Source organism: Parasteatoda tepidariorum, chromosome 10, assembly GCF_982258835.1.
Source record: "Parasteatoda tepidariorum strain Cologne lab strain chromosome 10, Ptep-v5.0, whole genome shotgun sequence".
Classification (NCBI taxonomy): domain Eukaryota; kingdom Metazoa; phylum Arthropoda; class Arachnida; order Araneae; family Theridiidae; genus Parasteatoda; species Parasteatoda tepidariorum.
In genome coordinates, this window is record NC_141764.1 from 72,597,585 (window position 1) to 72,621,847 (window position 24,263).

The following is a 24,263-nucleotide window of genomic DNA, read 5'->3' on the forward strand; positions in this document are numbered from 1 at the left end:
GTAAAGTGCTCTATTTGAGTCATATCTTATATGAATGTAGTAAAAATTTGTGAGAAATGTGTATTTAATCAGGAAAGTAAATTTTTGAGGCTATTTCTATAACCTAAATTATCATCCACACTCATTGTCACATTTGAAGTGATCTCTTATAACATTAAAATAATATTTTAATTCAATGAGATTATTTAACAAGATAAAAAATATTTATTTTTTGCTAACTGTACATCTTAAGTTTAACATAATTTCACTTCATAGACAGAATAAATGATTTTAGATTTTCAAAATATAACTTTTACAAAAAGCTAAAATAATAATTCAGTTAATTTGAATAAGTTTTTCCTTAGTGACCAAAAAAAATTTTTTTTTAATAAACAATCTGTCTTTAATAAGGAAATTGCATTATTGTAATAAAAGCACAATTAGCGTATTATAAAAGACGAAGCTTTTTCTGTATTATTTTTATATAATTTGAACAGTATTAATATTCAAAATACCATTAAAATTTTATTTTTGTTGAAACAGATAAATGCAATCAGTGCTTAAGTAATGGCTAGTTAAGTTAGATTGCTCACATGCGAAATTTATTCCGATCCAATTATGAAATCAAAATTTTATGCTAACATCAATAATAAAAAAACGTCATTGGTTGTTTATTGACTTAATAAAAACATAGAGCTTCAATCTAATAAGTGAAGTCAGAACACTTCAATAGATGTCTGTTTGCTGCGATTTGAACTTCATCCCTTATTGAAGACAGAAGGTTCTCTTCTACGAAGTGTTAGACAAATCATGAGTTGAAATCTCTTATTCGCCAAGCTAAAAGTGGGAGATTTTTATGATTTTCCTCTCCATGCTAAACAATGTATGAGTTCTAAGTCCTCCAATAAGGCCAGTTTGTCACAATGTTTGATCTAGAAAAACCCCTTGATTTCACAGCTGAGTTCAAAATTACATTGCTGTGAAGTTGAATATTAATAGCTAGCTGCAAATATGATATGAATCAGCTGATCCATACCAGTAATTAACAAAAAATAAATTAGCCATTTTTCATAACCCTAATTATGAATTTTCAAAGCATCCAGAAAATTTAGAAATATAAAATTTTCTAGTGGAAGTTCATGATGAAAATTTTTTATTCTCTTAAAAATAGAATGCAGAAGCATGCTAAATTTTGTGACTTTTTGTTAAAATTTTATTCAGAAATTATAAAAAAATAACAATAATTTAGATTTGTTTGAAAATATTTATTTCATACATTTCAAAAGTCGATATCAACATCTTAAGATCTGTACAGTTGAAATATTTATAGGTTAACAGTGAAAGTTGTGAAGGGAAAATATAAATATCAGAGTAAATAATGAAAATATTTGCACATTTTTTTAACTAAAAGAAATCTAAATATGCATGATAAAAATAAATGATCTATAAATAAGTAACTAATGATATAAAACAAGACAAAAACCTATAAAACTATTAAAGAGTTCAATTGTAAGGCATCATGCATAGTAAATTTATAAAAATTTACACATACACAATTCTATACTAGATAAATGATAATTTCTGGTTTTAAAGAAGCACTTATACAAGTTTAAAGTAAAATAAAAGTACTGATTAATAGAAGGGAAATAAAACACTGAAAAACATTTTAAATATGCATTTAATAAATTTAACTTGATAAAATATTAACAATGTCTAGTATCTATTTGAAACAAATAATAAAATGCCTCTTCTGTGACAAAACTATATTATAGTTCATGTAATATTTTGAAATATAATTGTCCACTTATGAGAAAACAGAATTGAAATAAACATATATTATGGGAAAGGTAAGGGACACAGTGGAAAAAATTATTATTTTAAACGTGGGTAAAGATAATTTATAACAAAAGTTAAATTCCTTCTGTAATGTAACATTTTTAATTTCTCCAAGATAATTAAATTTGCTTTATTAAAAATAGGTTATCACCCATGCTTGGACGTTGATTTTTTTACTATAAATATTTTACAATTGTTTCAATACAATACATTTATTTTAATACAATACATTTATTTGAATACAACACATTTGTTCGAATATAATACATTTATTTGAATGTGATACATAGATTTTACATTTGCTTGAATGAAAATATACATATGCATTTCAAAATTGACAGTTGATAACAGAGTATTAATGTTGAGGGGAAACAAATTGAGTTTCTGATTAATTTAGGACTGTGTCTAGGATTTGAGTCAAATTACCCAACATAATACAATGCAACAAGAAAACAGTTGAGAGTTGAAAAACTCAATATGTAACCAAACTGTTTTATGGTTTAAAAAAATAATTTAACAAAGAGCAGAAATAAGTTTTTTTCTCATATTGTAATTAAAAACTCTGATTTGTTAAATAGAAGATACAGCTACAGACAGAATTGGCTTAGAATCAGTCGGTATATACATAAGTTAAAAGGGATTAGCGGTAGCAGAAATCTGATTATTTTCGATATCTACAAATAACTTGAAGGCTTTGTATTATTAAATGTTAAATTGTAAAAATATATAGAAAAGTAGAACAAAACATGCATTCTGTATACTATCTGCTACAAAATGAATACAATTAAAACAACTTCCTTATGTAACAAAAAGAAGAAAAAAACATAACAAATGAATGAATAAAAAAAATACACAAAATAAAATTAATAAAACATCCTAATTTCTCTGAGCTTTTTTATTTTTTTAAACATAAGTTTTAACTATTGAGGGTGAAAATAAAGATCAGTGTATGAAGAATATGTACAGATAAGTCTAGGCTGATTAAGGTCTTATCACATGAATATTAGCGAACTCCTCTTACTATAATAATTACTATAATAAAATCTGTTGACATATGATTATGCTGAATTTTTACAAATGCAACAAAATGTATACAACTGAAAGAGATTTGACAAAATTTGCAATGATAAAAAGTGATAGACTTGACAAGAAAGAATATTTAATTTAAGTAATGAAAGCTTATAAGGAATTCAAGGTTTAAAAAATAAAATACATTTTATAGTTATTCAAAATTTATAACCAAAAATAATAGAAAATCTTATAAAAGAGATCAACTACCTTTTAAAGTCACATTTTTTTGTTTAAACTACTTAAGGCCATTTTTTAAGGTTTTTCATTGTATTAAAGCTTTAAGATTTAAGACGTTCAAATATGGGCATTTATTCTTGGTAAAAATATTAAAAGACTTACTAAAAAACAGAACCCTTAATCCAATCCAATTTCTAAAGTCCCTTAATTTCTGGCACTTTTTGCCCCACTTTGGGAAGGATTTTTTAGTAACTGTTTTAAAAATGCAATTCAAATTCATTTTTTAAAAATAAAAAGAAACAAACTTAAATATTTGTTCATAATCAGTGATATTTCCAATACTTCCATCAACTCTAGTTATTACTTTTTACACAATTAAATATAAACGCTAATCTCTGTTCTAATTTGATTATACATAGTTTGAATAAGAAATTGGTTGTTACCGTAATAATAAAAAACCAAGTCAAGTTCATAAAACTAGAAGTTTTTACAAAGGTCAATTCAATTTTCTTGCAAAATAAACCTTCATTTGAAAAACTTGATAAATAAATTAAAAAAAGTGAAAGTTTGATTTAGGAAACATGATCTGTCTCAACAGTTTGATAAGTTAAGACAGTATGAGATGGAGTTTGACATTTTTCTTCACATTGTTTTACTAATCTATTCAATTCATAAGCATCATAACCTAGAAGACTTTTTAGATCACATACAAATTTGTACACAAACCTCTTTCCATGAACCTAAAAAAAAAAATAGAGTAAAATTAATTATTTAAGATTTTAAATTCTAATAAAAGCTCAATGTTGAGTATGACATATATTTATAGAATCTTGCAATTCCAACACTGCTCAAATGCTTTGGTTGTTTGATTTTCAAATTAACATTAATTACAAAGAATGAAACATAAATTAATGCACACTATGGTTTTATTAAGAAAAGTTTAATTTTCAAAATGAACTTTTGGAATGCATAATATGAAAAAACATATATATATTTGTTTTTAAGACTATTCAATGAGCTTTGAAATAAATTTAAAATAATCGATAAATTTTGTGTCAATATAAGTAAGATATCCATTAGAGTAACTTCTTAAAAACTTTTCAATTCTCTAATTTTTAGTAATTTCAATAAAATTTCATAACTAGTAAATCATTCATGTTGTTTTAAATAAAACTACGATTTTTTTAAAAATTAAATAGAGAAACTGCAACAATGCAGAAAAAATTCAATGTGCAACAGAAACAATTCACGTGCTTGAGTTTTAAGGAAATTGAATAATTGAGTTTGCATATCACAAAACATTGCTTTGAAGCACACACGTTTTATAAAAAAAAAGAGGGAAAATATTAAAAAATCTATCATAACAGAAGCAATATTCATTTGAGATTTTTTTCCTAAATCTGAATCTCCCCCCCCCCTTTTCAATTCAGAATTTCCTATAACATTCCTTGAATAAGGAGTCAATGGTACATCCAAATTTCACTTAACATTCCTAGAATAAAGTGTCAATGGTACATCCAAATTTCCCCATAACATTCTTTGAATAAGAAGTCATGGTACATTTGAATTTCCCATAACATTTCTTGAGGAAGGTGTCAATGGTGCATCCAAATTTCCTGTAACATTCCTTGAATAAGGAGTCAATGGTACATCTAAATGTCTTTATTCTAAAGCAACTGAAATTTTGCATATTTCTGAAATATGAATCAAAAGTGTTTCTAAAGCACTAGGATTATTATAGCTCCCTCTCCTTTTTTTGGCTTGACGGTAAAACTTAGATGATGGTTGTTAAAAGGTAATTATATTGAATTGAAATCAAACAATGCCTAGGGATAAATTATTAACAAATACCGATTTTCTTTGTCACTTTCAAAATATCAAAGTTTTAGAAAACAAAATTAAGATAATGTTAATGACAATATATATATATATATATATATATATATATATATATATATATATATATATATATACAGTGTAAAGTCGCGTATCCGGAATCGGTGGGACTTCCAGAAGTCCGTATAATAGATTTTTCCGTATAATAGACCCCCAAGGTAAACAAAGCTTAAAATGATTTAATAAACGATCTGAATCTAAGAAGCAAAAAATAAATAAACGTTATTTTTAAGGGGAACAATGTTTTAGCATTAGAATATCTAAATCAAATATAAAATATTAGAAAAAAAATATTATTGTTGAAAATATGGAAACGAAAAAAATTTAACAGTTATGAAAGTATTAATCCGCCATTTTGAACTAGAACGATTCAAGCAGGAAGGGGAAATTCATGTCATTCTGGAACAAAGCTTAAAATGATCTAAATCTAAGAAGCAAAAAATAAATAAACATTATTTTTAAGGGGAATAATGTTTTAGTATTAGAATATCTAATCAATAAAATATGAAATATTAGAAAAAAAATATTATTGCTTAAAATATAGAAAACGAAAAAAAATTGACATATGAAAATAATAATCTGCCATTTTTAACTAGAATGATTCAAGCAAGAAAGGGAAATTCCCGTCATTCATTAAAGTGGGTAGGTGGAGGAGAAAAATTCACTTCCTCCTTATTTGTGAAAGAAAATAAGTGTAAAGAGGAGATCATTTAAGTTGAGGGTGGGGAAGTAACAAATTATTGTTTTCTCTCCAATCATTGGCTATCAATCAAGCATAAAGGCGGGGCACGCTGATCGGGTTCTCTTTATTTTTTCTTCTATGACTGAAAGAATCTGTTAAAGCGAGAATGTTTACCCCTTTTCCCCCCCGCCTCCTAAATATTACATGGTATGGGGAAGAACGAATGTTTTGTTTCTCAAGGACGTATATCCTTTTAGACCTATTCAAATTTTCTATTTTGACTCCCCCTCCACCTTAACGCTTGCCCCGTTTACCCTTTTCCACAGTATTTCTTCTTTCAATAAAAAGGTTCCAGGAAATGCCTCTTTTACTAGCCACCTGCATGGGAAAGGAGGGGGGGGGAGGGGACTCAGTTGCGGTCTTTTGAAAACAAATCTCCCTCTTTTTCCTACATTCCAAGGGAGGAGCGTCACTAACGGTCACTCAATGGTCTTGGTAGATCTCCCCTTTCTGGTGATTTATGGGTTCGATGCGGAAAAGAGAAAATGTGTCTTCTTTTTTTTTTTAAGGAAAGGGGATGATGGAGAGATGTTTGTTTATTTTGATTGTTAAAAAGTGTCCGGGAAATCGACCCTTCCGGGAAAGGGACGTCCGGATATGGGACGTTACACTGTATATACATGAATTCATCTGGTCTAACTTGTTTATTCTTACATTACTAGGTGTATCAAAAATGACCATAGATTCGAAAGAGCAATTAAAAGAAAAGTGGAAGGAGATAGAAATACATGATTTGGTGCTACGAAAACCACAATATATTACCACCAATTTTCAAAATTACTTAGTTGGTAAACAAATGCAACATCCAAATAATAAAAACAATGCATGCTAAATACTTGCAGCATCAATATGACGCTGCCTGAGAACAGATTTAAAAGGTATCCAAGCAAATATTTCAGTTGAAAAGGTTTGACATGGAGCAGAAAATATTGTTTTCCAGTCAGCTGTATCATCTGTTAATGAATAACTAATGAAACAAATTTTTAAATTCACTAAGAAAATTTTTTTTGTTTAGTAAGCAGAAACAGTACATTTTTAAAATTCATTCTGTCAAATTATCAATCATTCATTATTGAAATCATCAATCAAATCATTATTGAAACACTTAGTAACTACAATACGACTACAATATAAAAATTTAGAATACTGAAAAGGTATTCAGTTATTGTAATAATCAAATAGTAATTTCAAATACAACAGAAAATAAAAACGAAAGTTAATCGTACCTTAGCAAGCATTTCTCCATCATAATAATACCGTAGTGCTCTACTTAGTTTTTCGTAGTTCATAGTGGGTTTGTTTTTCCTCTGACCCCAAAGTTGAGCCACTACTTCAGGATTAATCAATTTAAATTCTCCATCATTGTCTACCCACTGAATGTAGTCTCTGTAATCTTTATCAGTCAAGAGTTCAAGTAGAAACTGCCAGAGTTGTATTTGACCATTGCTTCCTAATGATGATTAAAAATTAATGTTAATGAGAATGCTTTATTAATTCTAAAAGTATTTTAAGAAAATAACTTTATCTTTTTAATATTTTATAATTTAGTTTTATGGTTTTATAATTTACTTTATGCTTATTAAGACGATAAATTTTACCTCAAACTAAAGCAAATACAATACAATTTAATTATAGAAAAAAACAAGTTTTTTTTTGTTGAAAGATTCTTTTATAATATGAATAAATTAGTTAATTACACAAAAAAAATTATTATATGTGATAAGGTTACATACATATACACACATTTTGTTTTTCTTTAATAGTACATGATCTCAGAAAAGTTACAATTTCATTTTTCTTTATCTTTCGATCTTTAAGCTTTCACACATTATGAGTGAGTATACTTTAATACAAACATGAAATATAACATAAAGTTTATATAGATTGCTAATTATTTAAATTTTTTTATCTCTCATCATAAATAAGTAATCCAACAAATATCTATGTGTAGTGCTATAAGGATTTACAAATATCATTCTCGAACAGAATTTTGTTTGTATTAGACACATGAAAAATAACATAAAAGTTTATATAGATTGTTAGTTATTAAAATTTATTTATCTCTCATCATAAATAAATAATCGAACAAATATCTATGTGTAGGGCTATAAAATTTAATGAGTAACATTCTCATACAGAATTTTATTTGTACGAGAAACATGAAAAATAACAAAAAGGCTTATATTGATTGCTAATTATCTAAATTTGTTTATCTCTCATCATAAATAAATAATCCAACAAATATCTATGAGTAGTACTATAAGGATTGATGAGTATCATTCTTGAACAGAATTTTGTTTGTATTCGACACATGAAAAATAACACAAAAGTTTATAGAGATTGTTAGTTAATTAAATTTATTTTTATCTCTCATCATAAATAAGGAATCCAAGAAATATCAACTTTATAGTACTATAAAGTTTGATGAGTACTAAATATCAAACAAAATTCTGTATGAGACTAAGCATCAAAATGATCACAAAGCATTAGCATGAGTCAGGCAATAGCACATAAAATATTAAAAAAACATCATGACAATGAGCAAACTCAAAAGATTAAATTTATCTATTAAATTTAATTAAGATATTATTAATATACAGATATTAATAAAATATAATAACATTTTAACATTATGATTAAATTTATATTTATATTAAAAGACTGCATTCAGTCAATAAGCCACTATATATATTTATAAACATAAATATGTTTTAATTTACAGCAAGTATCTAATACTGAGTAGTAGCATTTTGATGATTGCAGTTAGTGCAATTACGATCTGATACAGGAATGTCTGGGTCAAATATTCTGGTACTCAACTTATGTAAAGAACTCTAACTTTACTATTGCTAAGTTGATAGTACATTTTGTTTATTATATTTAAAAAAAAAATATTACAGTCATGGATTGAAGAGTTGCTGTAATATAAATAAAATCACAAACCAGTAGGATTTCCAGGACTGCCTTCGTAAGAAGAAATTTTAGGAGGACCGATTCTTGGAACTCTTCGAATCCTGCTTCTATCTTCACTGTTTTGAATTACAGCTATGTAAAAAAAATTTTTTTTTAATGGAGTTAAGCGAGACAATGCATCAAGATAATAACTTACAAAACAAAACTTTAACAAAGCATAAAAAATAATACAACTATGCGACCCCTACAACTATGACAATAGGAAATAATGTTCACTATCTTTGTTCTTCCTAAGCAGTTTTAGAAAGATAGCCTACCTTTTGATCCCTATAAACACACCCTCCTTGCTTTTTTTTGTAAAAATAAGCCATCATCCATTAAAAAACACTGCCTTTCTATTTTTTTTTTCAGGAAAAGGTAATTTTTCTTAACCACTTATTTTAATGAAAAGTCTGTTTTACAAAAAAGATTTTTCTTTTGTTGTCCAGTTATATAGTTAAAATTCGCACAATATTCAGCCCAAGTGATATTCAAATCTTTTATTTGGGGGGTACATTAATGAATTTTTTAATGATTTTAAATTTCACCATTATTATTGTTTTTTTTTAAAGTAAATACCTTTTATTCAAAATTGCCCCTTTAAAATTTTATTTTTTCACAAATTTTAGTTTAAAATACAAAAAAAAAAAAAAGCTTTCAAGTTGTTTATCAATTAATTCTTTTTTTTTTTTAAAACTTACTTTTAAAAAAAAATAATACACAGGGATTGTTTTTTAGCATGCCTTCAATTATTTTTCAAAAACTTAAAAATTTTCTCTTATTTTGATAGAGAATAATTTTTTGGTGAAATATACACATAAAATAGTATAAAGTAACTTAAAAACGGATTAAAGTTATTACTTAATATAAAACATTTTGATAAATTTAATGGTAGTAAGTGAGTGCCCTTTCAAAACTCAAAGTGCCCTTTTCTGTGAGAAAGCACACTGTCTTTTTTTATTGCTAGGGAATACTCTGCAAATTTACAATTATAATTAAACGAAATTTTTTGAGTTTAGGACTTTTGATGGTATTAAGTTTGCACTTTCTTCACAGATTTTTAAAGAAACATTGGTGATTAAATATTTATTAATTTATTTTAATTTATATGAGAAAAATGTATGATTTGCTACACCAGACTGGTCATATTAAAAACAAGAATAAATTAATGATCACAAAACATTTTTGAAGGGAAAAAAAATTCAAACTTACTTAGGGAACTATTTAATCAAATTTTCTATAGAACAAAATGCACGTTTAATGACCTTACAGAAAACTACCATATAATTTTCTAAGCATAAAATTTTTGACTTATATTTAAGTACTATTTTGCTCAGGATCTTAACTGTTGGTTGATTAGTTAATTAAATTACGTTAAAAAATATTCTAAAGCAACAAAATAAAACAAACTTTTCTGAAGATATAAAAGTCTTCTTCTTCTTTTTTTTTTAAAAAAAAGAAAGAAAGAAAATATATTTTTTAAGATGCATATTTTTTAAACTTTTTCTTAAACTTTCTTATTGTGTTAGAAAGAAATCTACAACATCAATTTAAAATACAGTAAAGTTACAAATGATTTCTATCAGATCAGAAAATAAGGAAAAGTGTTATTTTTTGCAAAAATTTAATTTTGTTATTTCATATTAATACAATGATGCTAAAATAATATTTACATTTGTGCCAAACTCAATATAACGCTTTAGTTTATTCCCATTTTTCTTTAATTTTATTTTCTGAAAAGGATTCTATTAGTTGATAATCCAGATAAATAGAGTTAAGAAAAATGAATTTTAATCTTTTTACACATTATTTTGGGACAATAAAATTACAAGCTGATTTATAATTTTTTAGTTTCAGACATAACCTTGAACTAATAAAAATTAAAAGAAATATATATCTATTTACAACAAAGATTAAAAAGTAAACCTAAAATTATGATAAATTTTATAAAAAGTAGTTTCTCCATCAAACACATTATTCATTTGTAATCTAAAATATCTTTTATAATAAACAAATGTATCAATGAAAAATAAGAAAGAGTGATAGTTTTCGAACAATATAAAACAAAACATCTAAAAATATCATTAAGTACATTTTTACATTTTAAACTAATAAAACCTAAGCGAAATTTATAAATAGATGGAAAATAAAGATTAACTAACAATATAACAAAAATCCTTATAAAATTTCTATAAAACTCTAAAAAAAAATTAAAAAAACATCCTTACCAACAATTTTAAACTTCCTCAGTAATTCTAAATGAGTCCAAAACATATCATTAGCATCAATATTTAACCTTGCTTTGAAGTCTTCCATGGGGAATGTCATAAGTTCTTTGCCTGTTAAACTCCAGGCACGCATCCCATGCTTTGAAACTTTAAAGTGTGACGTTGCCCAGTCAAACCATAATTTAACATGATCTTCAGTCCAAGCTGAAGGATCTAGAATCATTTAAATGAATTATAAATACTCGTTATTTAGAAGGAATCTTTTTTTAAATTGGATAGCAATTTGAGAGTTAGTTGAAAAACAAACTCAGTAAGTTTTTAGTACTGTGGTTTTATCATTTGCTGTTACAGTCAGTATACAATAAATGTTACTTGCAGAAGTCAATGATTTTTTATAAACCATAAAATAATGCATTTTTACAGTCAATAAAATACAACATAACAACAAATTTATATTAACTATAATATGAATAACTACAAATTTTAAATGACTTGAGATATTTCTATGATTGAAATTAAATGACTATGGCAGTAAAATGTTTTCATTATGTTCATTACACTTTTGGATTTATAATTTTGAATCGTAATAGAAATTTAATTCACGTTAAACTGTTATAAAATATTCTAATTAACTTAAAAAGGCAATTGAAAAAACTAAGAATCTTCACAAAAAGAAAAGCTTCAAATGAGCTAGTACTATAAATAAACCTTACTTCATAATTTAGCAATATTTGTTTAAATACTCAAGCAGGCAATAAACAGAATAAAAAAAATCATTTTTATAAAAATTTATTTTCCAAAAACAAAAAAAAAATCTTAAATGGAAGGAATTTTTTTTTAATACAAAAATTCGTAGAATGCTCGATTTAACGATAACTAATAGAGTTGACAGTTATGAGAAAGGTATAATGTTGAAACATGGAAATCATCACAACATTCTTTTCCCGATATTAAAAAGAGAAAAGATCCATACATGATATAGATCTTGTTATTGTTGTTAATTTACGTCGCACTAGAGCTGCACAATGGGCTATCGGCGGCGGTCTGGGAAACATCCCGGAGGATGATCCGAAGGCATGGCATTGCAATTTTGATCCTCTGCAGAGGGGATGGCACCCCCGCTTTGGTAGCCCGACGACCTGCACGCGAAGTCGAGCACTTTACGGTAGCACAGTTTAACGAGGACCAATACCGCACACCCTCGGTCCCTACGCAGACTGATCCAAGTGGTCACCCACCCGCACACTGACCGTAGCCAGTGATGCTTGACTTCGGTGAACTGCTGGGAACTGTGTCTTAACGATCAGTCCACTGCGGATATCGATCTAGGATAGTGATATAGATCTATGAGCTGCTGTCAAAAAGACGATTTTCATTATTTCAAAGTCGAGAGTTAAAAATAAAAGTAAGTTAAACTGAGAGTAGTGAAAAGAGTTATCTCAAATTTAATCTATAGATAAAAAAGTACATAAATATAATTTTTATGTTGGGAGGAACTAATTTCTCATATAAGACATAATTTGATCAATCGAAAATCTTTTCCAATCAAGCTTGGTTTAGCTTTTATTAAGCCCTCTTAAACATGGCATAGATTTTAGAAGATGGTGGATTTTAGCATTATAGATTTTAGAGGAAGATTTCCAGATTTTAAATTTAGTATTTAATTTAAACCAAAAATAAGCCTAGATGAAGGATTATAATCCAACGGTCAGCTTAGATAAAGGATTTTAAAAATAATGCTTACCATTAGAAATTTGGCACCTCTCTTGTAATTTTCGAAAAACAGGTGACATTATCCATCGAGTGACTTGTGAATCAGTTGGTGACTCTCGAGTCTTAGACTGAGAAGATGATTCAATGTAAGTGCTGTCCCCAAGGAGAAATATACGAGGCGAACCTTGAAGTAGAAAATAAAACTCAAAATTTGGTTAAACATGGAATATTTTTTATAACACAATTTTGAATATCTTTAAAGTATACCTTCACCAGATACAGATGCAGATATTGGTATTTCCTCAGCTGGTTTCAACACATCAACAATGTTTAATTTCTTTACATCTGTGAAAATATGCCGATTTTTACAGAATGAAATGAACATAACAATAAGAATTAAAAAGAGAAAAATTCTGCTCAAGCATGCTATCAAATACTGAGTAACTGCACGTTTTTTATATATATAAAAATTGATTTGAAGTACAAAGAAATTATTAATCAATAGAAAATTTAAACCATTTTTAAAAAAAAGTATTATTTCATTTACATAGTAATTTTAAAATAATGACTGGTACCTGAACGGGAGTTTATTTATTTTGAAATTAATAAATTTTTGCATGAGAAATGGCTTGCAAAATATAAATTCTATTTAATTACATTCTCCTAAATTTCGTAAATTAAAAAAAAAAAAAATTTTGAGGAAAAAAATTTGCAAACATAGATTAACTTGTAATTTGTTTATTTTTATTCAAAAGGAACAGGGAATCAACTTTCACCAAAAACAAATTTACTTAACATTTTAATGGGCTCTAACACCAAATATCACATATCATTGGAAACAAGATTTTTAAACTAAGAAAACATTAAAATATTTTCAAAGATGAATTGACAATTTTTATTTAATTTATTGTAAAAAATAAATTTTTTTTAAAATTAGTTTATTTTGCATTAAAAACAAAATGTTTAGTTGTATTTAAAATAATAAAATTAATAAGATTATATTTCGCACTATATGTATTGTTAAATGTCATGAATGAAAATTTTTCATTGTCACCATGTGAAAGATAGCTCGCCAATTGCAGGGACCATTTCGCTTAATGTTTCGTTTCATTTTTATTATTGCTTGTTCGATTTTTATTGAGAATGTTCTATGGTGAGCGCCCTATAATAAAACTATAGATATTAATAAAATATTTGTTAATTTCAATATTGTTGTTTATTCAATAAGAACCAACATAAATTAAAATACATCGATAGTTAATTCTACAATCCATTCTTAATTTTAAATGTATTATTTAAAATATTTGCCTCTTGAAATACCCATCCTAAATGTTTCAGGGAAATTTAAAAAAACGTCCATGGATCATTATTAATTTGAATTTAGCTAAGTTGAAACCAAGTTTAGAAATAGGAAAAAAATAATTTGCAAATTTTTAGCAGATGGAAAAAAACCTTTCCGATGTTTTTGCATGTGAAACATGGACAATTATTCCAAATGTGATTGTTAATTTTGTGCCTTGTAAAAATTAGATGTCTGTGACTCCGATGTATTCATTGAATAATATTTATTAAATTTGGCAAAAAAATAAAAATAAATGCTTAGTAATATAATTCATTTTAAGAAAAAATACAATCTAAATTTTTATTTTGAATGAAAGACAAAAAATATAAATGCTTGCTCTGACTTAAAAAAAGTTTTTTAAGCATGGTTAGTGTAAATATAATCATTCAAATTTTAACCTTTAATATGAAAACATACAACACATTGATCTCAAATTTTTTCTATTAGTAGCATTTTTGCTACATATACAAAGAAAACGGAAAGGAGAAATACAGTTCTCTAAATATGTAACTAACATGGAAAACTGCTCAGTACAGGAGGCTGTACTAGAAAAACAACTTAAAACGTGAACTATATACTCAGATTTAGCACAGCATTATATGTACTAAGCCTCCCATAATTTTATTCCTTTCTTCCATCCCAAAATGTGCTGGGAGCCATAATCAACCAGAATTATATAAATGAATTTCTAAAAGAAATATTTTAAAAAGAACAGTACTGTTAATAATCAGTTCAAAAAAGAACAGACCAGCCAAAAATAAAAATAAAAAACATTCCTTCTCCCCCCCAACCCTAGCAGCGGTTAGGGGAAAGGTGTGTGACACCCGTTTTAAGAAAAATCTCGGCTACTGTGCCCCTAAATGTTGCTTTTTCCTTTATACTCAGTGACTGTACCAAAGCTTTGGAAACTGTTATACATTACGGCGAAGGAAACTGGCCTTCTTTACCTTTCTACATTCTCTGCTCAGAATGTCTAATATGTAATGGTAAAAATGGAGAAAAAAATTTTATTCGTTATTTGATGTCCCTTTGAAAATTGTGGCCCTCGAGAATACTGCACCAAACAGTTTAAGCTTTATCATCAATATGTCTATTCTAATCTATTATATGCTAATTTTATTTTTTAGCAAGTTAAAACAATTGAACAAAATTTTAAATCACAAATTCATACCATCTTTCTCAAATATTTCCACATTAATTTGAACCAAACCTTCCCCTTGTACGCATTGGTTAACCAAATTTTTTGTAGCATCCAACTAAAAAATAGAAGATCAGATATTTTTAACACATAGAACTGAATTATAAAGGAGAAAAATACAAAAATGATAATAAATATATTAACATAAAAGCTCTACACCATTAAATTACAATCAAAGTTGTAGAGTCAGTAGATTGAACGTTCGACTTAGACTTTTCTGAAGCTTAACTCCGATTTAAATTCTCTAAAAAATTTCCCCTTATTACAAGAAGATTCTTCAGTGAATATTCCTGAATTAGGAAGCTATTACAAGTATAACATTAAACTAATTTAGATTATATATTTAATAAGTTTGGTTTAGAAATTTAAATATCACCAAATAATTCATTTATTAATATCGATTTTTCAATAAGTTTAATAATTGCCTTTTTTATTTCCTTCAATAATTCAATCAAATATAGGCTCAAAAACATTCAATTGTAATAAATAAATTTTGGGATAAGATTAAATTATTAGATATAATAATTGTCATAATATTTGTTTGAGTAATATTTTTGCATTATTATATTGCATTTGACATTATTATAAATATTTGTCTAAATAATTTTCTTTTTAAATGACTTTGTTTAACATATGTCTAAATTTTTAAATAATTAGCAGTCTAGCAATTTTTTTCCAACTCTTCAAATTCTGATGTTTTGTAAATAAAGAGACAATACTTTTACCTCCTGTGCATCTTGCAAAACAAACTTGAAATCTGAAAGGTCTTTTCTTGTTTTCTGCTCAAGAAGAGATCTGAGATGATTCAAGGGTTCTACTATATCCATAAACTCTACATGAGCCTCTACATACATATTATATATTGAATCTAATGTCACACTGAAAATAAGCAGAAAGAATCATATTTTAATAGGAATAAAATTAGAAAAAAAGGAATTTAAAAAAGAAAAAAAGATTAATGAATACCTTGAACTCTCCTGAGTTATTTGAGATTCGCTGACTTCTTGAGAAACTTCTATACTACATTCAGGTGTAGTTTCTATAACATTTTCAGACATGTGTACTCTATCTACATTTAAGGCACATGTTTGACTAGGTGACACATTGGACACCTTAGCTTTTTTCTCTTCTGGTTCATCAGGATTGTCTGTTTCACTCTCTCGCTTCATTACAGTGAATATCTAATAAAAAAGTGAACAAAATTAGAAATGAAAATACTCTTTAAAAGTTTATTTAAATTACATACAGTACATGGGTACTTTGTTACATTAAACATTTTAAAAATTAAGAGGATGAAAAAAATTTTCATAGGAAAGCTCGATTTTCAAAGAATAACATATCTCTTCTAAAATAGTTTTACTAATTAGATTTGAACAAGATGATATGCTACAAATTGTTTATTAACTATTTAGTTTTTATTACATAGATTTAAACAAGATGACATGCTAAAAATGCTTAATTTAAGCAAATTCTTCGCCAAATTCAGCTGCAATGGCTCAGTGGTTAAAGTACTGAACTGTCATTGGGATAGACTGGGGTTCAGTCCCCACTGGTAGCTTGAAGCATCAGATAGATAGATCTGAAGCATAGCATCAGATCGATGGGTATCAGCTTGTCTGGTACCCATCGATGCTGACCTTTCGCATCACACAGACACAGTGCTGACCACATTGCCACAAGCATGACGTTGGTAAGGAAACTGTGGAGAACTACTTTTAGAAACTGTGAACAATTTATTTTTCAGGGATAGCCTGATTGGTAGAGCATTGGGCCCATCTCCAAGAGGTCATGGGTTCCATCCCCACCGGCCGAAGATTCCCCGTGTAGTAAATGGTGACTGATGCATGTTAAATCTGTCGAGTCACGAATTCCTCCATATTCCCATAACAAATCATACCTCTGGGGTACTGATCCAGGAGTTTCCTTGCCTTCTGGATTGGTTCAAAATTATAAGACTACCAAATTGAACACTAGATGTTGTAAACTCAAAAAAAATTTGAGTTGGCTGTTTACCGACGGATATAGAAAAAAAAAGTGACTGGAAGGTGGGTATCACTTTAAAAATCTTTAAAGTTTAGACAAATGAGAAAACCTTGCCTGAATCTCTAATTTAAATTCAGCTAAATAAAAACCATATTGAGAAATAACAACTTGCAAGCATGTAACAGATATAATAATCTTTCTTAAAAAACTATAAAACTTTTGACATAATTTAACTGTTTAATTTTAAATCTTTTACATTTTATAACCAGCAAAAATTGGATACCTGCAGGCTAAGTCCTTTAGAAAATTAATGTACAGTTAACTGATTCCTGGTGGTGATGGGAGGGGGGGGGGTTATGAGAAATATCTCAAAAGATTAAAAAAAAAAAAAAGTGGAATTAGACGAAAATTTAGAACAAATCTCGCAGATCTCTATTTTGTTAATGACGTTAGATGTTTAGCATTAGTTATTAATATGGAAACATTCTCTTTTATTCCAGTTTTTTGGGAAAATTACAATATTGTGATTTTCGGAATTCAAGTTTCAAATCTCCCATTTGGTGCCTTATAGACATGCGTTTGGCATGACAGATCACGATACGTAAATATCCCCACCGTAAATACACCGCCCCCACAAGCGACTTTCTCGGCGTAGGTACTGATACGGAAATCTCAGAATTTATCAAAAAGTTCAATCCCTTCAAATAATTTTTATCTATTTATTCCCCTAATAGTGGTTTATATTAATATCAAATATATTGGAGGAAAATTTATTAACATTTCAACTATGAGAAAATTTCAATTTTTCTGATCTTTATTCCTCTTTTCTTTCAATTTTAATGATTTTTTACAAAATTTTGCGGAGAACGTAAATAATACTTTACAAAAATTTATAAACAAACAAGACCAAACCGGAAATAACGAATGTCATTTAAACCGGATGTTAAGTTTAAATGCCTTAAGTAATTAATTTTAAATGAGAACAATAAATTAATTAATAACTTCGTAATAACTTATCTTGAAACAAGTTAAATGAATCTTACAGAAAATTTAAAATTTTGCTGACTTAATAAATAAGAACATGCAAAATTTAGAAAACTATTGAAGTGAAAGGAATAAATGAGAAAAACAACCGTGGTTGGTTTTGGGTTTGTTTTTTTTGTCCTTAAGAGAATTTAATTTATTTTTTAATTTAAACATTTAATAATGAAACTTTTTCTCGAAAAATGTTGTTGTCTTAAAATCCAAATCCATTAAACTTAGATTTAAATCCTAATTATTTTAAATCTCAAATTAAAAACTATCTTCAGTGCAAGAGTTTAAAAATGTCTAAAGACAATGATGATGCCGTTCTTGGAGATGATGAAGATGTAAACGATCGGGAATTTGAGAACAATGGACACAAACCTGAAAAAATGTTTACTTTAAAAAAATGGAATGCAGTTGCTATGTGGAGTTGGGATGTTGAATGTGATACTTGTGCTATTTGTCGAGTTCAAGTCATGGGTAACTTTATTTGCATTCTTTACTAATAATTTTGATTTCTTTATATTTTTTTATAAAGTAGCTTACAAGGGAAGATTTCCGTATCCTGATCTGTGGCACAATTGTCGAATTAAAAAATTACCAAGACTTGGCAAATTTCCGGGCAGCGCCTTTGAGAAACAAAAGAAAAACATCACAAAAGAGGGCCAATGCGAAGAGTATAATTCGTAGCCACTGTCGAATATGCTTTTTAAAAAAAAATTACAAATTTAAAATCCATTTGACGTCTCGGCAATTTTAGTTGACGCAACAGATCACAATACGAAAATATCCTCACACGCATTTATTAATTTTATTTAAGACTATGAGTAGCACTTGATTTATTAAAACTAATTATTCTTTATTAAATTATTTTTTTGGTCATACATTGAGTGCAAGAGGAAATCTCTTTATGAATTGTAAAAACAGTGTAAAAAGTATATTTATATAACATAAAACAGAAATAAGATAGTCTTGATATAATAATGGGACACTTAAAGAAATTAAGGAATATGGGCAGATACTATTTGATGCTTTACAAGGAGCACTCTCAATTAAAACTAATAAATGAAAAAATGAATATTTTCGTATCACGATCATGTCCAAAGTAAACACCAAATCTTGAATCAAAGTAAACACCAAGTCACCAGTGAGTGACCTGCAAGAAGAAACTAACGAAAAACATCATAGAAAGGGACCAACTCGATGGGTACAACTCGCAGAAATTGAAAAGATATAATTAACATCACAGAAGAGAACGAATTGAAAGGTATAACACGTAGCTATCCCCGCCAAATCTCTACATGTTTCATTTCTTTTTTAAAATAATTGAAAGTGAGTTAATTCATTTTCCCGAGTTTTGAATGCAAATATGTGACTTGCCTTATTCTAATCTGTAATTGAGATATTGTTGAAAAATGTTATGAAACTTGCTGCTAAGAAACCATAAGATAAAACACTGTTATTACAGTAATAAAATTTTTTATAACTAAAAAATTTGGGAACTTATCCGATTTGGAGGCAATAAAAAAGCACCAAACTATTATTTCTCTGTTTTATGTTAATAGTTACCTAATATACCTCAGCTATATTTCATAGATACATAGCAGCTGGCATAGTTCTTAGGAAATCTTTTTTACAGATTGGATAAGCTCCCTCCTCGAAATGAATTTCAGTACCAAATTTTTAAACCAGTTATTTGTGTTTATTTTTTTAAAAATTGATTGTCTGTTAAAACTTTTCTAGATGCTTGTTTAAGGTGTCAAGCTGAGAACAAACAGGATGATTGTGTTGGTAAATATATTTATTTTATATTGTCTAATCATATTAATCATTTCAACTTTAATGTAAGTAGTAATTTTTCTGTAATTCTGTTAATGTATTCTTTTTATGTAATTCTGCTAATTTATTAATTTTTTCTGTAATTTTTTCAGTTAATTTATTTATATGGCTTCTCCTATAATTGTTCAATAATTTCTCCATGTAAAGTTTTAAAAAAATGACTGTTAGTCTTACTCATTTATCATCTATTTAAATTATATCAATTCTGTAATAATGTAATGTTTGACAAAAAGGTATATTTATCATTTTAAAGTGTATCAATAATTTGTTTGCATTGCATATTGTTTTCTTTTTAATCAATTTTTCAGGAAAGTATGTTTAGTTACTTTTAAACATTTTTCTTCTTCATTTGTCTCAAAAAAAATATATTCCTAATATCTTTATAGTTTTCCTTTTTCATTAGAATGGGTAGATTTTATAATTACGGGCCTGTCAACTTTCTATCACTGCTTTGTGGGAAAATATCTTCTAGTTAAAAGTTGATAATGTGTATTGATAACAACCTAGAAGTTCATATTTTAATCTATGATCCTTTGTTTTGTAAATTTGATTTAAAATTATTTTCCACACTACTACATGTAAATGATTCATAAATTCATTTATATAAAAGACCACTTTATTCCAATTCTCGCATGGTGAAGCTTTTAAAATGTTGTCAAAATTACCAAAAAATCTGTAAGGTGATGTGCTCCATAAGAAAGATATTTTGCAAAAAGCATAGTAGTTCGTTGCCCTGTAATTATTGTCTGTAAGTTCTGCCTTTAAAAAAAGTGTTCTTTATCTTTTCATGATTTCAACTTTTTTTCTAAAAATATACTGCTGCTTTTGCAAACACTACTAAATTCTATTTACTTTATTAATCCTAAATGAGAATAAATTATTAAGAAAACTCTATTGTGTAAAATTAAATTATTGGTTCTCATTTTATAGTATAAATTTTTTTTTTTTTAAAATTTTTCTTTGCTGGACATGAGCTAGAATGTTGTTTTAAAGACACTGGTAATAATCATGATGCATAAGAATGCAGCAACTTTAGCATTTTTTCGGTTTTCCTTTGCAATGAGAGACTGTAAATTATTAAATGTAGAATAAGTTAAAGAATTCTTTACCTCATACTCAAAAAATAAACTAATATTTTTTGAACCAAAGAATTCGTAGTTCTTTATAACAATGTAGCATTTAATATTATTAAATAATTGTGAACAATAGGGATTGTCTGGCTCATATGTTTCTGCATTACTTTTTTTTTAACCCTACGATAGGAAAGAGTCCTAAGACCTAAGAAGTGGCTTAGTTTTGTTACGCAACATTAAAATAGTTAACAACAGAAAAGTTTTTAACTTAATGAAGATACAACAATGTGTGATTAAAATCTATATAGCTCTATGTCAAACAGGAAGGTCCCGCAGTGGACTGATCGTTAAGACACGGTTCCCAGCAGATCACCGAAGTCAAGCATCACTGACTGCGGTCAGTGTGCGGGTGGGTGACCACTTGGATTAGTCTGCGTAGGGACCGAGGGTGTGCGGTATTGGTCCTCGTTAAACTGTTCTACCATACAGTGCTCGACTTCCCATGCAGGTCGTCGGACTACCGAAGCGGGGGTGCCATCCCCTCTGCAGAGGATCAAAATTGTGATGGCATGTCTTCGGATCATCCTCAGGGATGTTTCCCAAACCGTCGCCAATAGCCCATTGTGCAGCTCTAGTGCGACGTAAATGAACAAATCAATCAATCAGTCAAACAGGAAGGGTAGATTCTGCCATTACTCAAATTCCATTAGTCTTTTAAAATTATCCTGAAATGGGTGGCAACATTCATGACTTGATAATAATTTTTAGATTTACTGTACCTACTTGCATTGTGTACTGTAAAAAAAAATTGATTTATTTATCTCTTAAACGTAATAAAATAAAAACGTAATGACAGTTGCAAACAAAAAAAATATTGTGGTGAAGAAACAAGTGGTTTAAAATGCTAAAAAAATGGATAAAAAATATTGAACGTCAATATTTTTGAAAGAAATAACCCTGTAATTTTTTTTAGAAACCTTTTAAACTTAAAATTTTTCACTGGAATAGTTTAGGGAAGTTAGAATGTTACAGTAACTCTGTAATGTTGTATTATTTTGTATTGTTCATTCAGCTGTAAAATATCTCCTTCTAGTTAAGCTAATTTGTTTGACATAAATAAAAAAATATGAAATTAAGCAAATTTTTTATTTATAGTCTAATTTTTTAACAATTAGTTTCTGCATAAGACTAATTTCAGTTTTGTCTTAAGTTTACTAATGAGTTCTGTGTGAAACTGTACAAAAATTTCCCTGCTTTGCACTACTTTCGTATTGAATATTATGAGAAAACCCGGTTTATGGCCTGCCACTAAAAAGTTTGAAAAAGCTGTGACTAACACTTAGAGGGTTGCATATTCTTAAACTATGAAGTTTTTTTACAAACTGCATGGTGTTATAAATAGTGGAAGCACATCTTGTCTTCACTCTTCAATTATATTTATATACATTATATTAATGTATAGCGCGACACAATTTTTTGAAAATCATGTTCTCTTCAACTACAGTAAATTCATTTATTATTATCCATTAACAATTGTATAGGCTCATTTATTTTTATAAACTCAAAATTTGGATTTTTTTTTACATGCTTGTATAATATTATATTCAATATTAAAAATATTCTTTCATTTTTGCAGTTGTATGGGGTGAATGTAATCATTCTTTTCACAATTGCTGCATGTCTCTATGGGTGAAACAAAATAACAGGTGTCCCTTATGCCAACAAGACTGGCTCGTACAAAGAATTGGAAAATGATTCTATGTTTCTTGTATTTATAATATTTCAATTTGTACAATGTGTATTTAAATATGTTTATGATACTAAAAATATTTGCAAAAATTGTGTTCATTTATTTTATTATACAGATATTTTATTATTAGTATAGATTGTTTATTAAATGAAATCTCAATAAACCTTTTCAAACTAACTTTTTTTTGTTTGGTATTGAATAAAAATTTACATTATATTTTTATAAAAAAAAATATGTAAAAGGCTCATCATCATATATGATGGTATTAAAGAAAGCCATAATCAAGAACTGTGGGCTATTATTTCTACTTATGTTTTCAAGCTTAGGCTTGGACCTTAATTTATTTACTATCAGGTTATGTCCTTTTTCTGGCAATTGTTTAACATATTTCACCATTATCCAAGATATGTGTTAATAAATTAAATGCAACACTAAACAAGAAGAGCAAAGCAGGCATGTTCACATAATTGATGGTAGAATCTATTTTATAGTTTGTATGCAACATTTTCGATAAATCATTGCATAATTTATTCATTACCTATAGTATATGGATCAAGTAGCTGTGAAAGACAAATGAGAAGCTGTGTAAGGAAATTTTTGAGCTAAAGGAATTTTTATCACTCTTTCAAAGTTGTCAAACATATACATTTTCTCCCAAAGCTTTAAATGAGTTACAGGAAGATTTTGCGACAAATCCAAGTTTTGCTCGTAAAAACAGATTAGTGCAGGCTTTTTAATATTTTCTATTTTGTAAAAATTCCATTGTTGCATCTAGAAAGTTCATAAATCAGGGTTCACAATAAATGAGTTTAACTAAACTAATTAATTTTTTCTTTTTTAATTACAAATTTTAAAAAATTTAATCACTTTGAATTTAATTTCAGTAAAAACTTAAATCCTTTTTAAACCTAGCTTATTAACTACATATTGTATGAAGAAAAAATATTATTGCTTCACCATGTTTTATAACCCTCAAAGATGTATACATATATTATGTAAAACTTAATATTTTATTCTGTGACAGCAGATATAGTTCCTCTGCACCCAATATTAATATAAATTTTTAAACAATTGTAACCTGCCTAATTTATGATTGTATAATTGATTCTAATGCATGAAATAAATATTTCACAAAAAGTATTTAAATGTAGAAATCATTTAGAATTTTTTTTTCCTCTTAACATTTTTGTTTCACACCACAAAACTTCTTAGTTTCCTCTTTATAAAGCCATCTTATTTTAAAATTTTGAGTTTTTTTTTAAAAGCAAAATAATTACTCTCTTGAATTTGAAGCACTGAATAAAACTGTCCATATTTTTACTGAAAATAAATGATTGAGAAAGATCTATACATACAACTACCAAAAAGAACCTCTAAAGTAAAATTCTTCAAATATTTTCCTTTGTTCGTTTAAAAGATATTAAAATAAGTAAAAAGAATTTGTATGGAATTATATAT

General features: G+C 27.5%; 2 protein-coding genes across 3 annotated transcripts; one reads left to right on the forward strand and one right to left on the reverse strand.

Annotated features, from left to right (window-relative positions):
• Positions 1-1,229: 1,229 nt before the first annotated feature.
• On the reverse strand, positions 1,230-18,029 carry LOC107449443 (GA-binding protein alpha chain). 2 transcript variants are annotated; one of them, XM_087152977.1, is made up of 10 exons: positions 17,896-18,029; positions 16,101-16,315; positions 15,860-16,013; positions 15,108-15,192; positions 12,862-12,939; positions 12,626-12,778; positions 10,882-11,094; positions 8,645-8,746; positions 6,928-7,151; positions 1,230-3,803 (listed from the first exon to the last, which is right to left on the reverse strand). In XM_087152977.1, the coding sequence occupies exons 2-10, from the start codon at positions 16,301-16,303 to the stop codon at positions 3,636-3,638; spliced, it is 1,380 nt and encodes a 459-aa protein (XP_087009103.1). In that variant the 5' UTR covers positions 16,304-16,315; positions 17,896-18,029; the 3' UTR covers positions 1,230-3,635. The 2 variants fall into 2 exon arrangements, with proteins under 2 accessions (XP_087009103.1, XP_087009104.1); XM_087152978.1 differs by lacking the exon at positions 17,896-18,029 and adding an exon at positions 17,401-17,524.
• Positions 17,928-23,945, forward strand: Roc2 (Regulator of cullins 2). The gene is made up of 3 exons (XM_016061897.4): positions 17,928-18,623; positions 19,887-19,934; positions 22,692-23,945. The coding sequence occupies exons 1-3, from the start codon at positions 18,443-18,445 to the stop codon at positions 22,808-22,810; spliced, it is 348 nt and encodes a 115-aa protein (XP_015917383.1). The 5' UTR covers positions 17,928-18,442; the 3' UTR covers positions 22,811-23,945.
• The last annotated feature ends 318 nt before the right edge of the window (positions 23,946-24,263 follow it).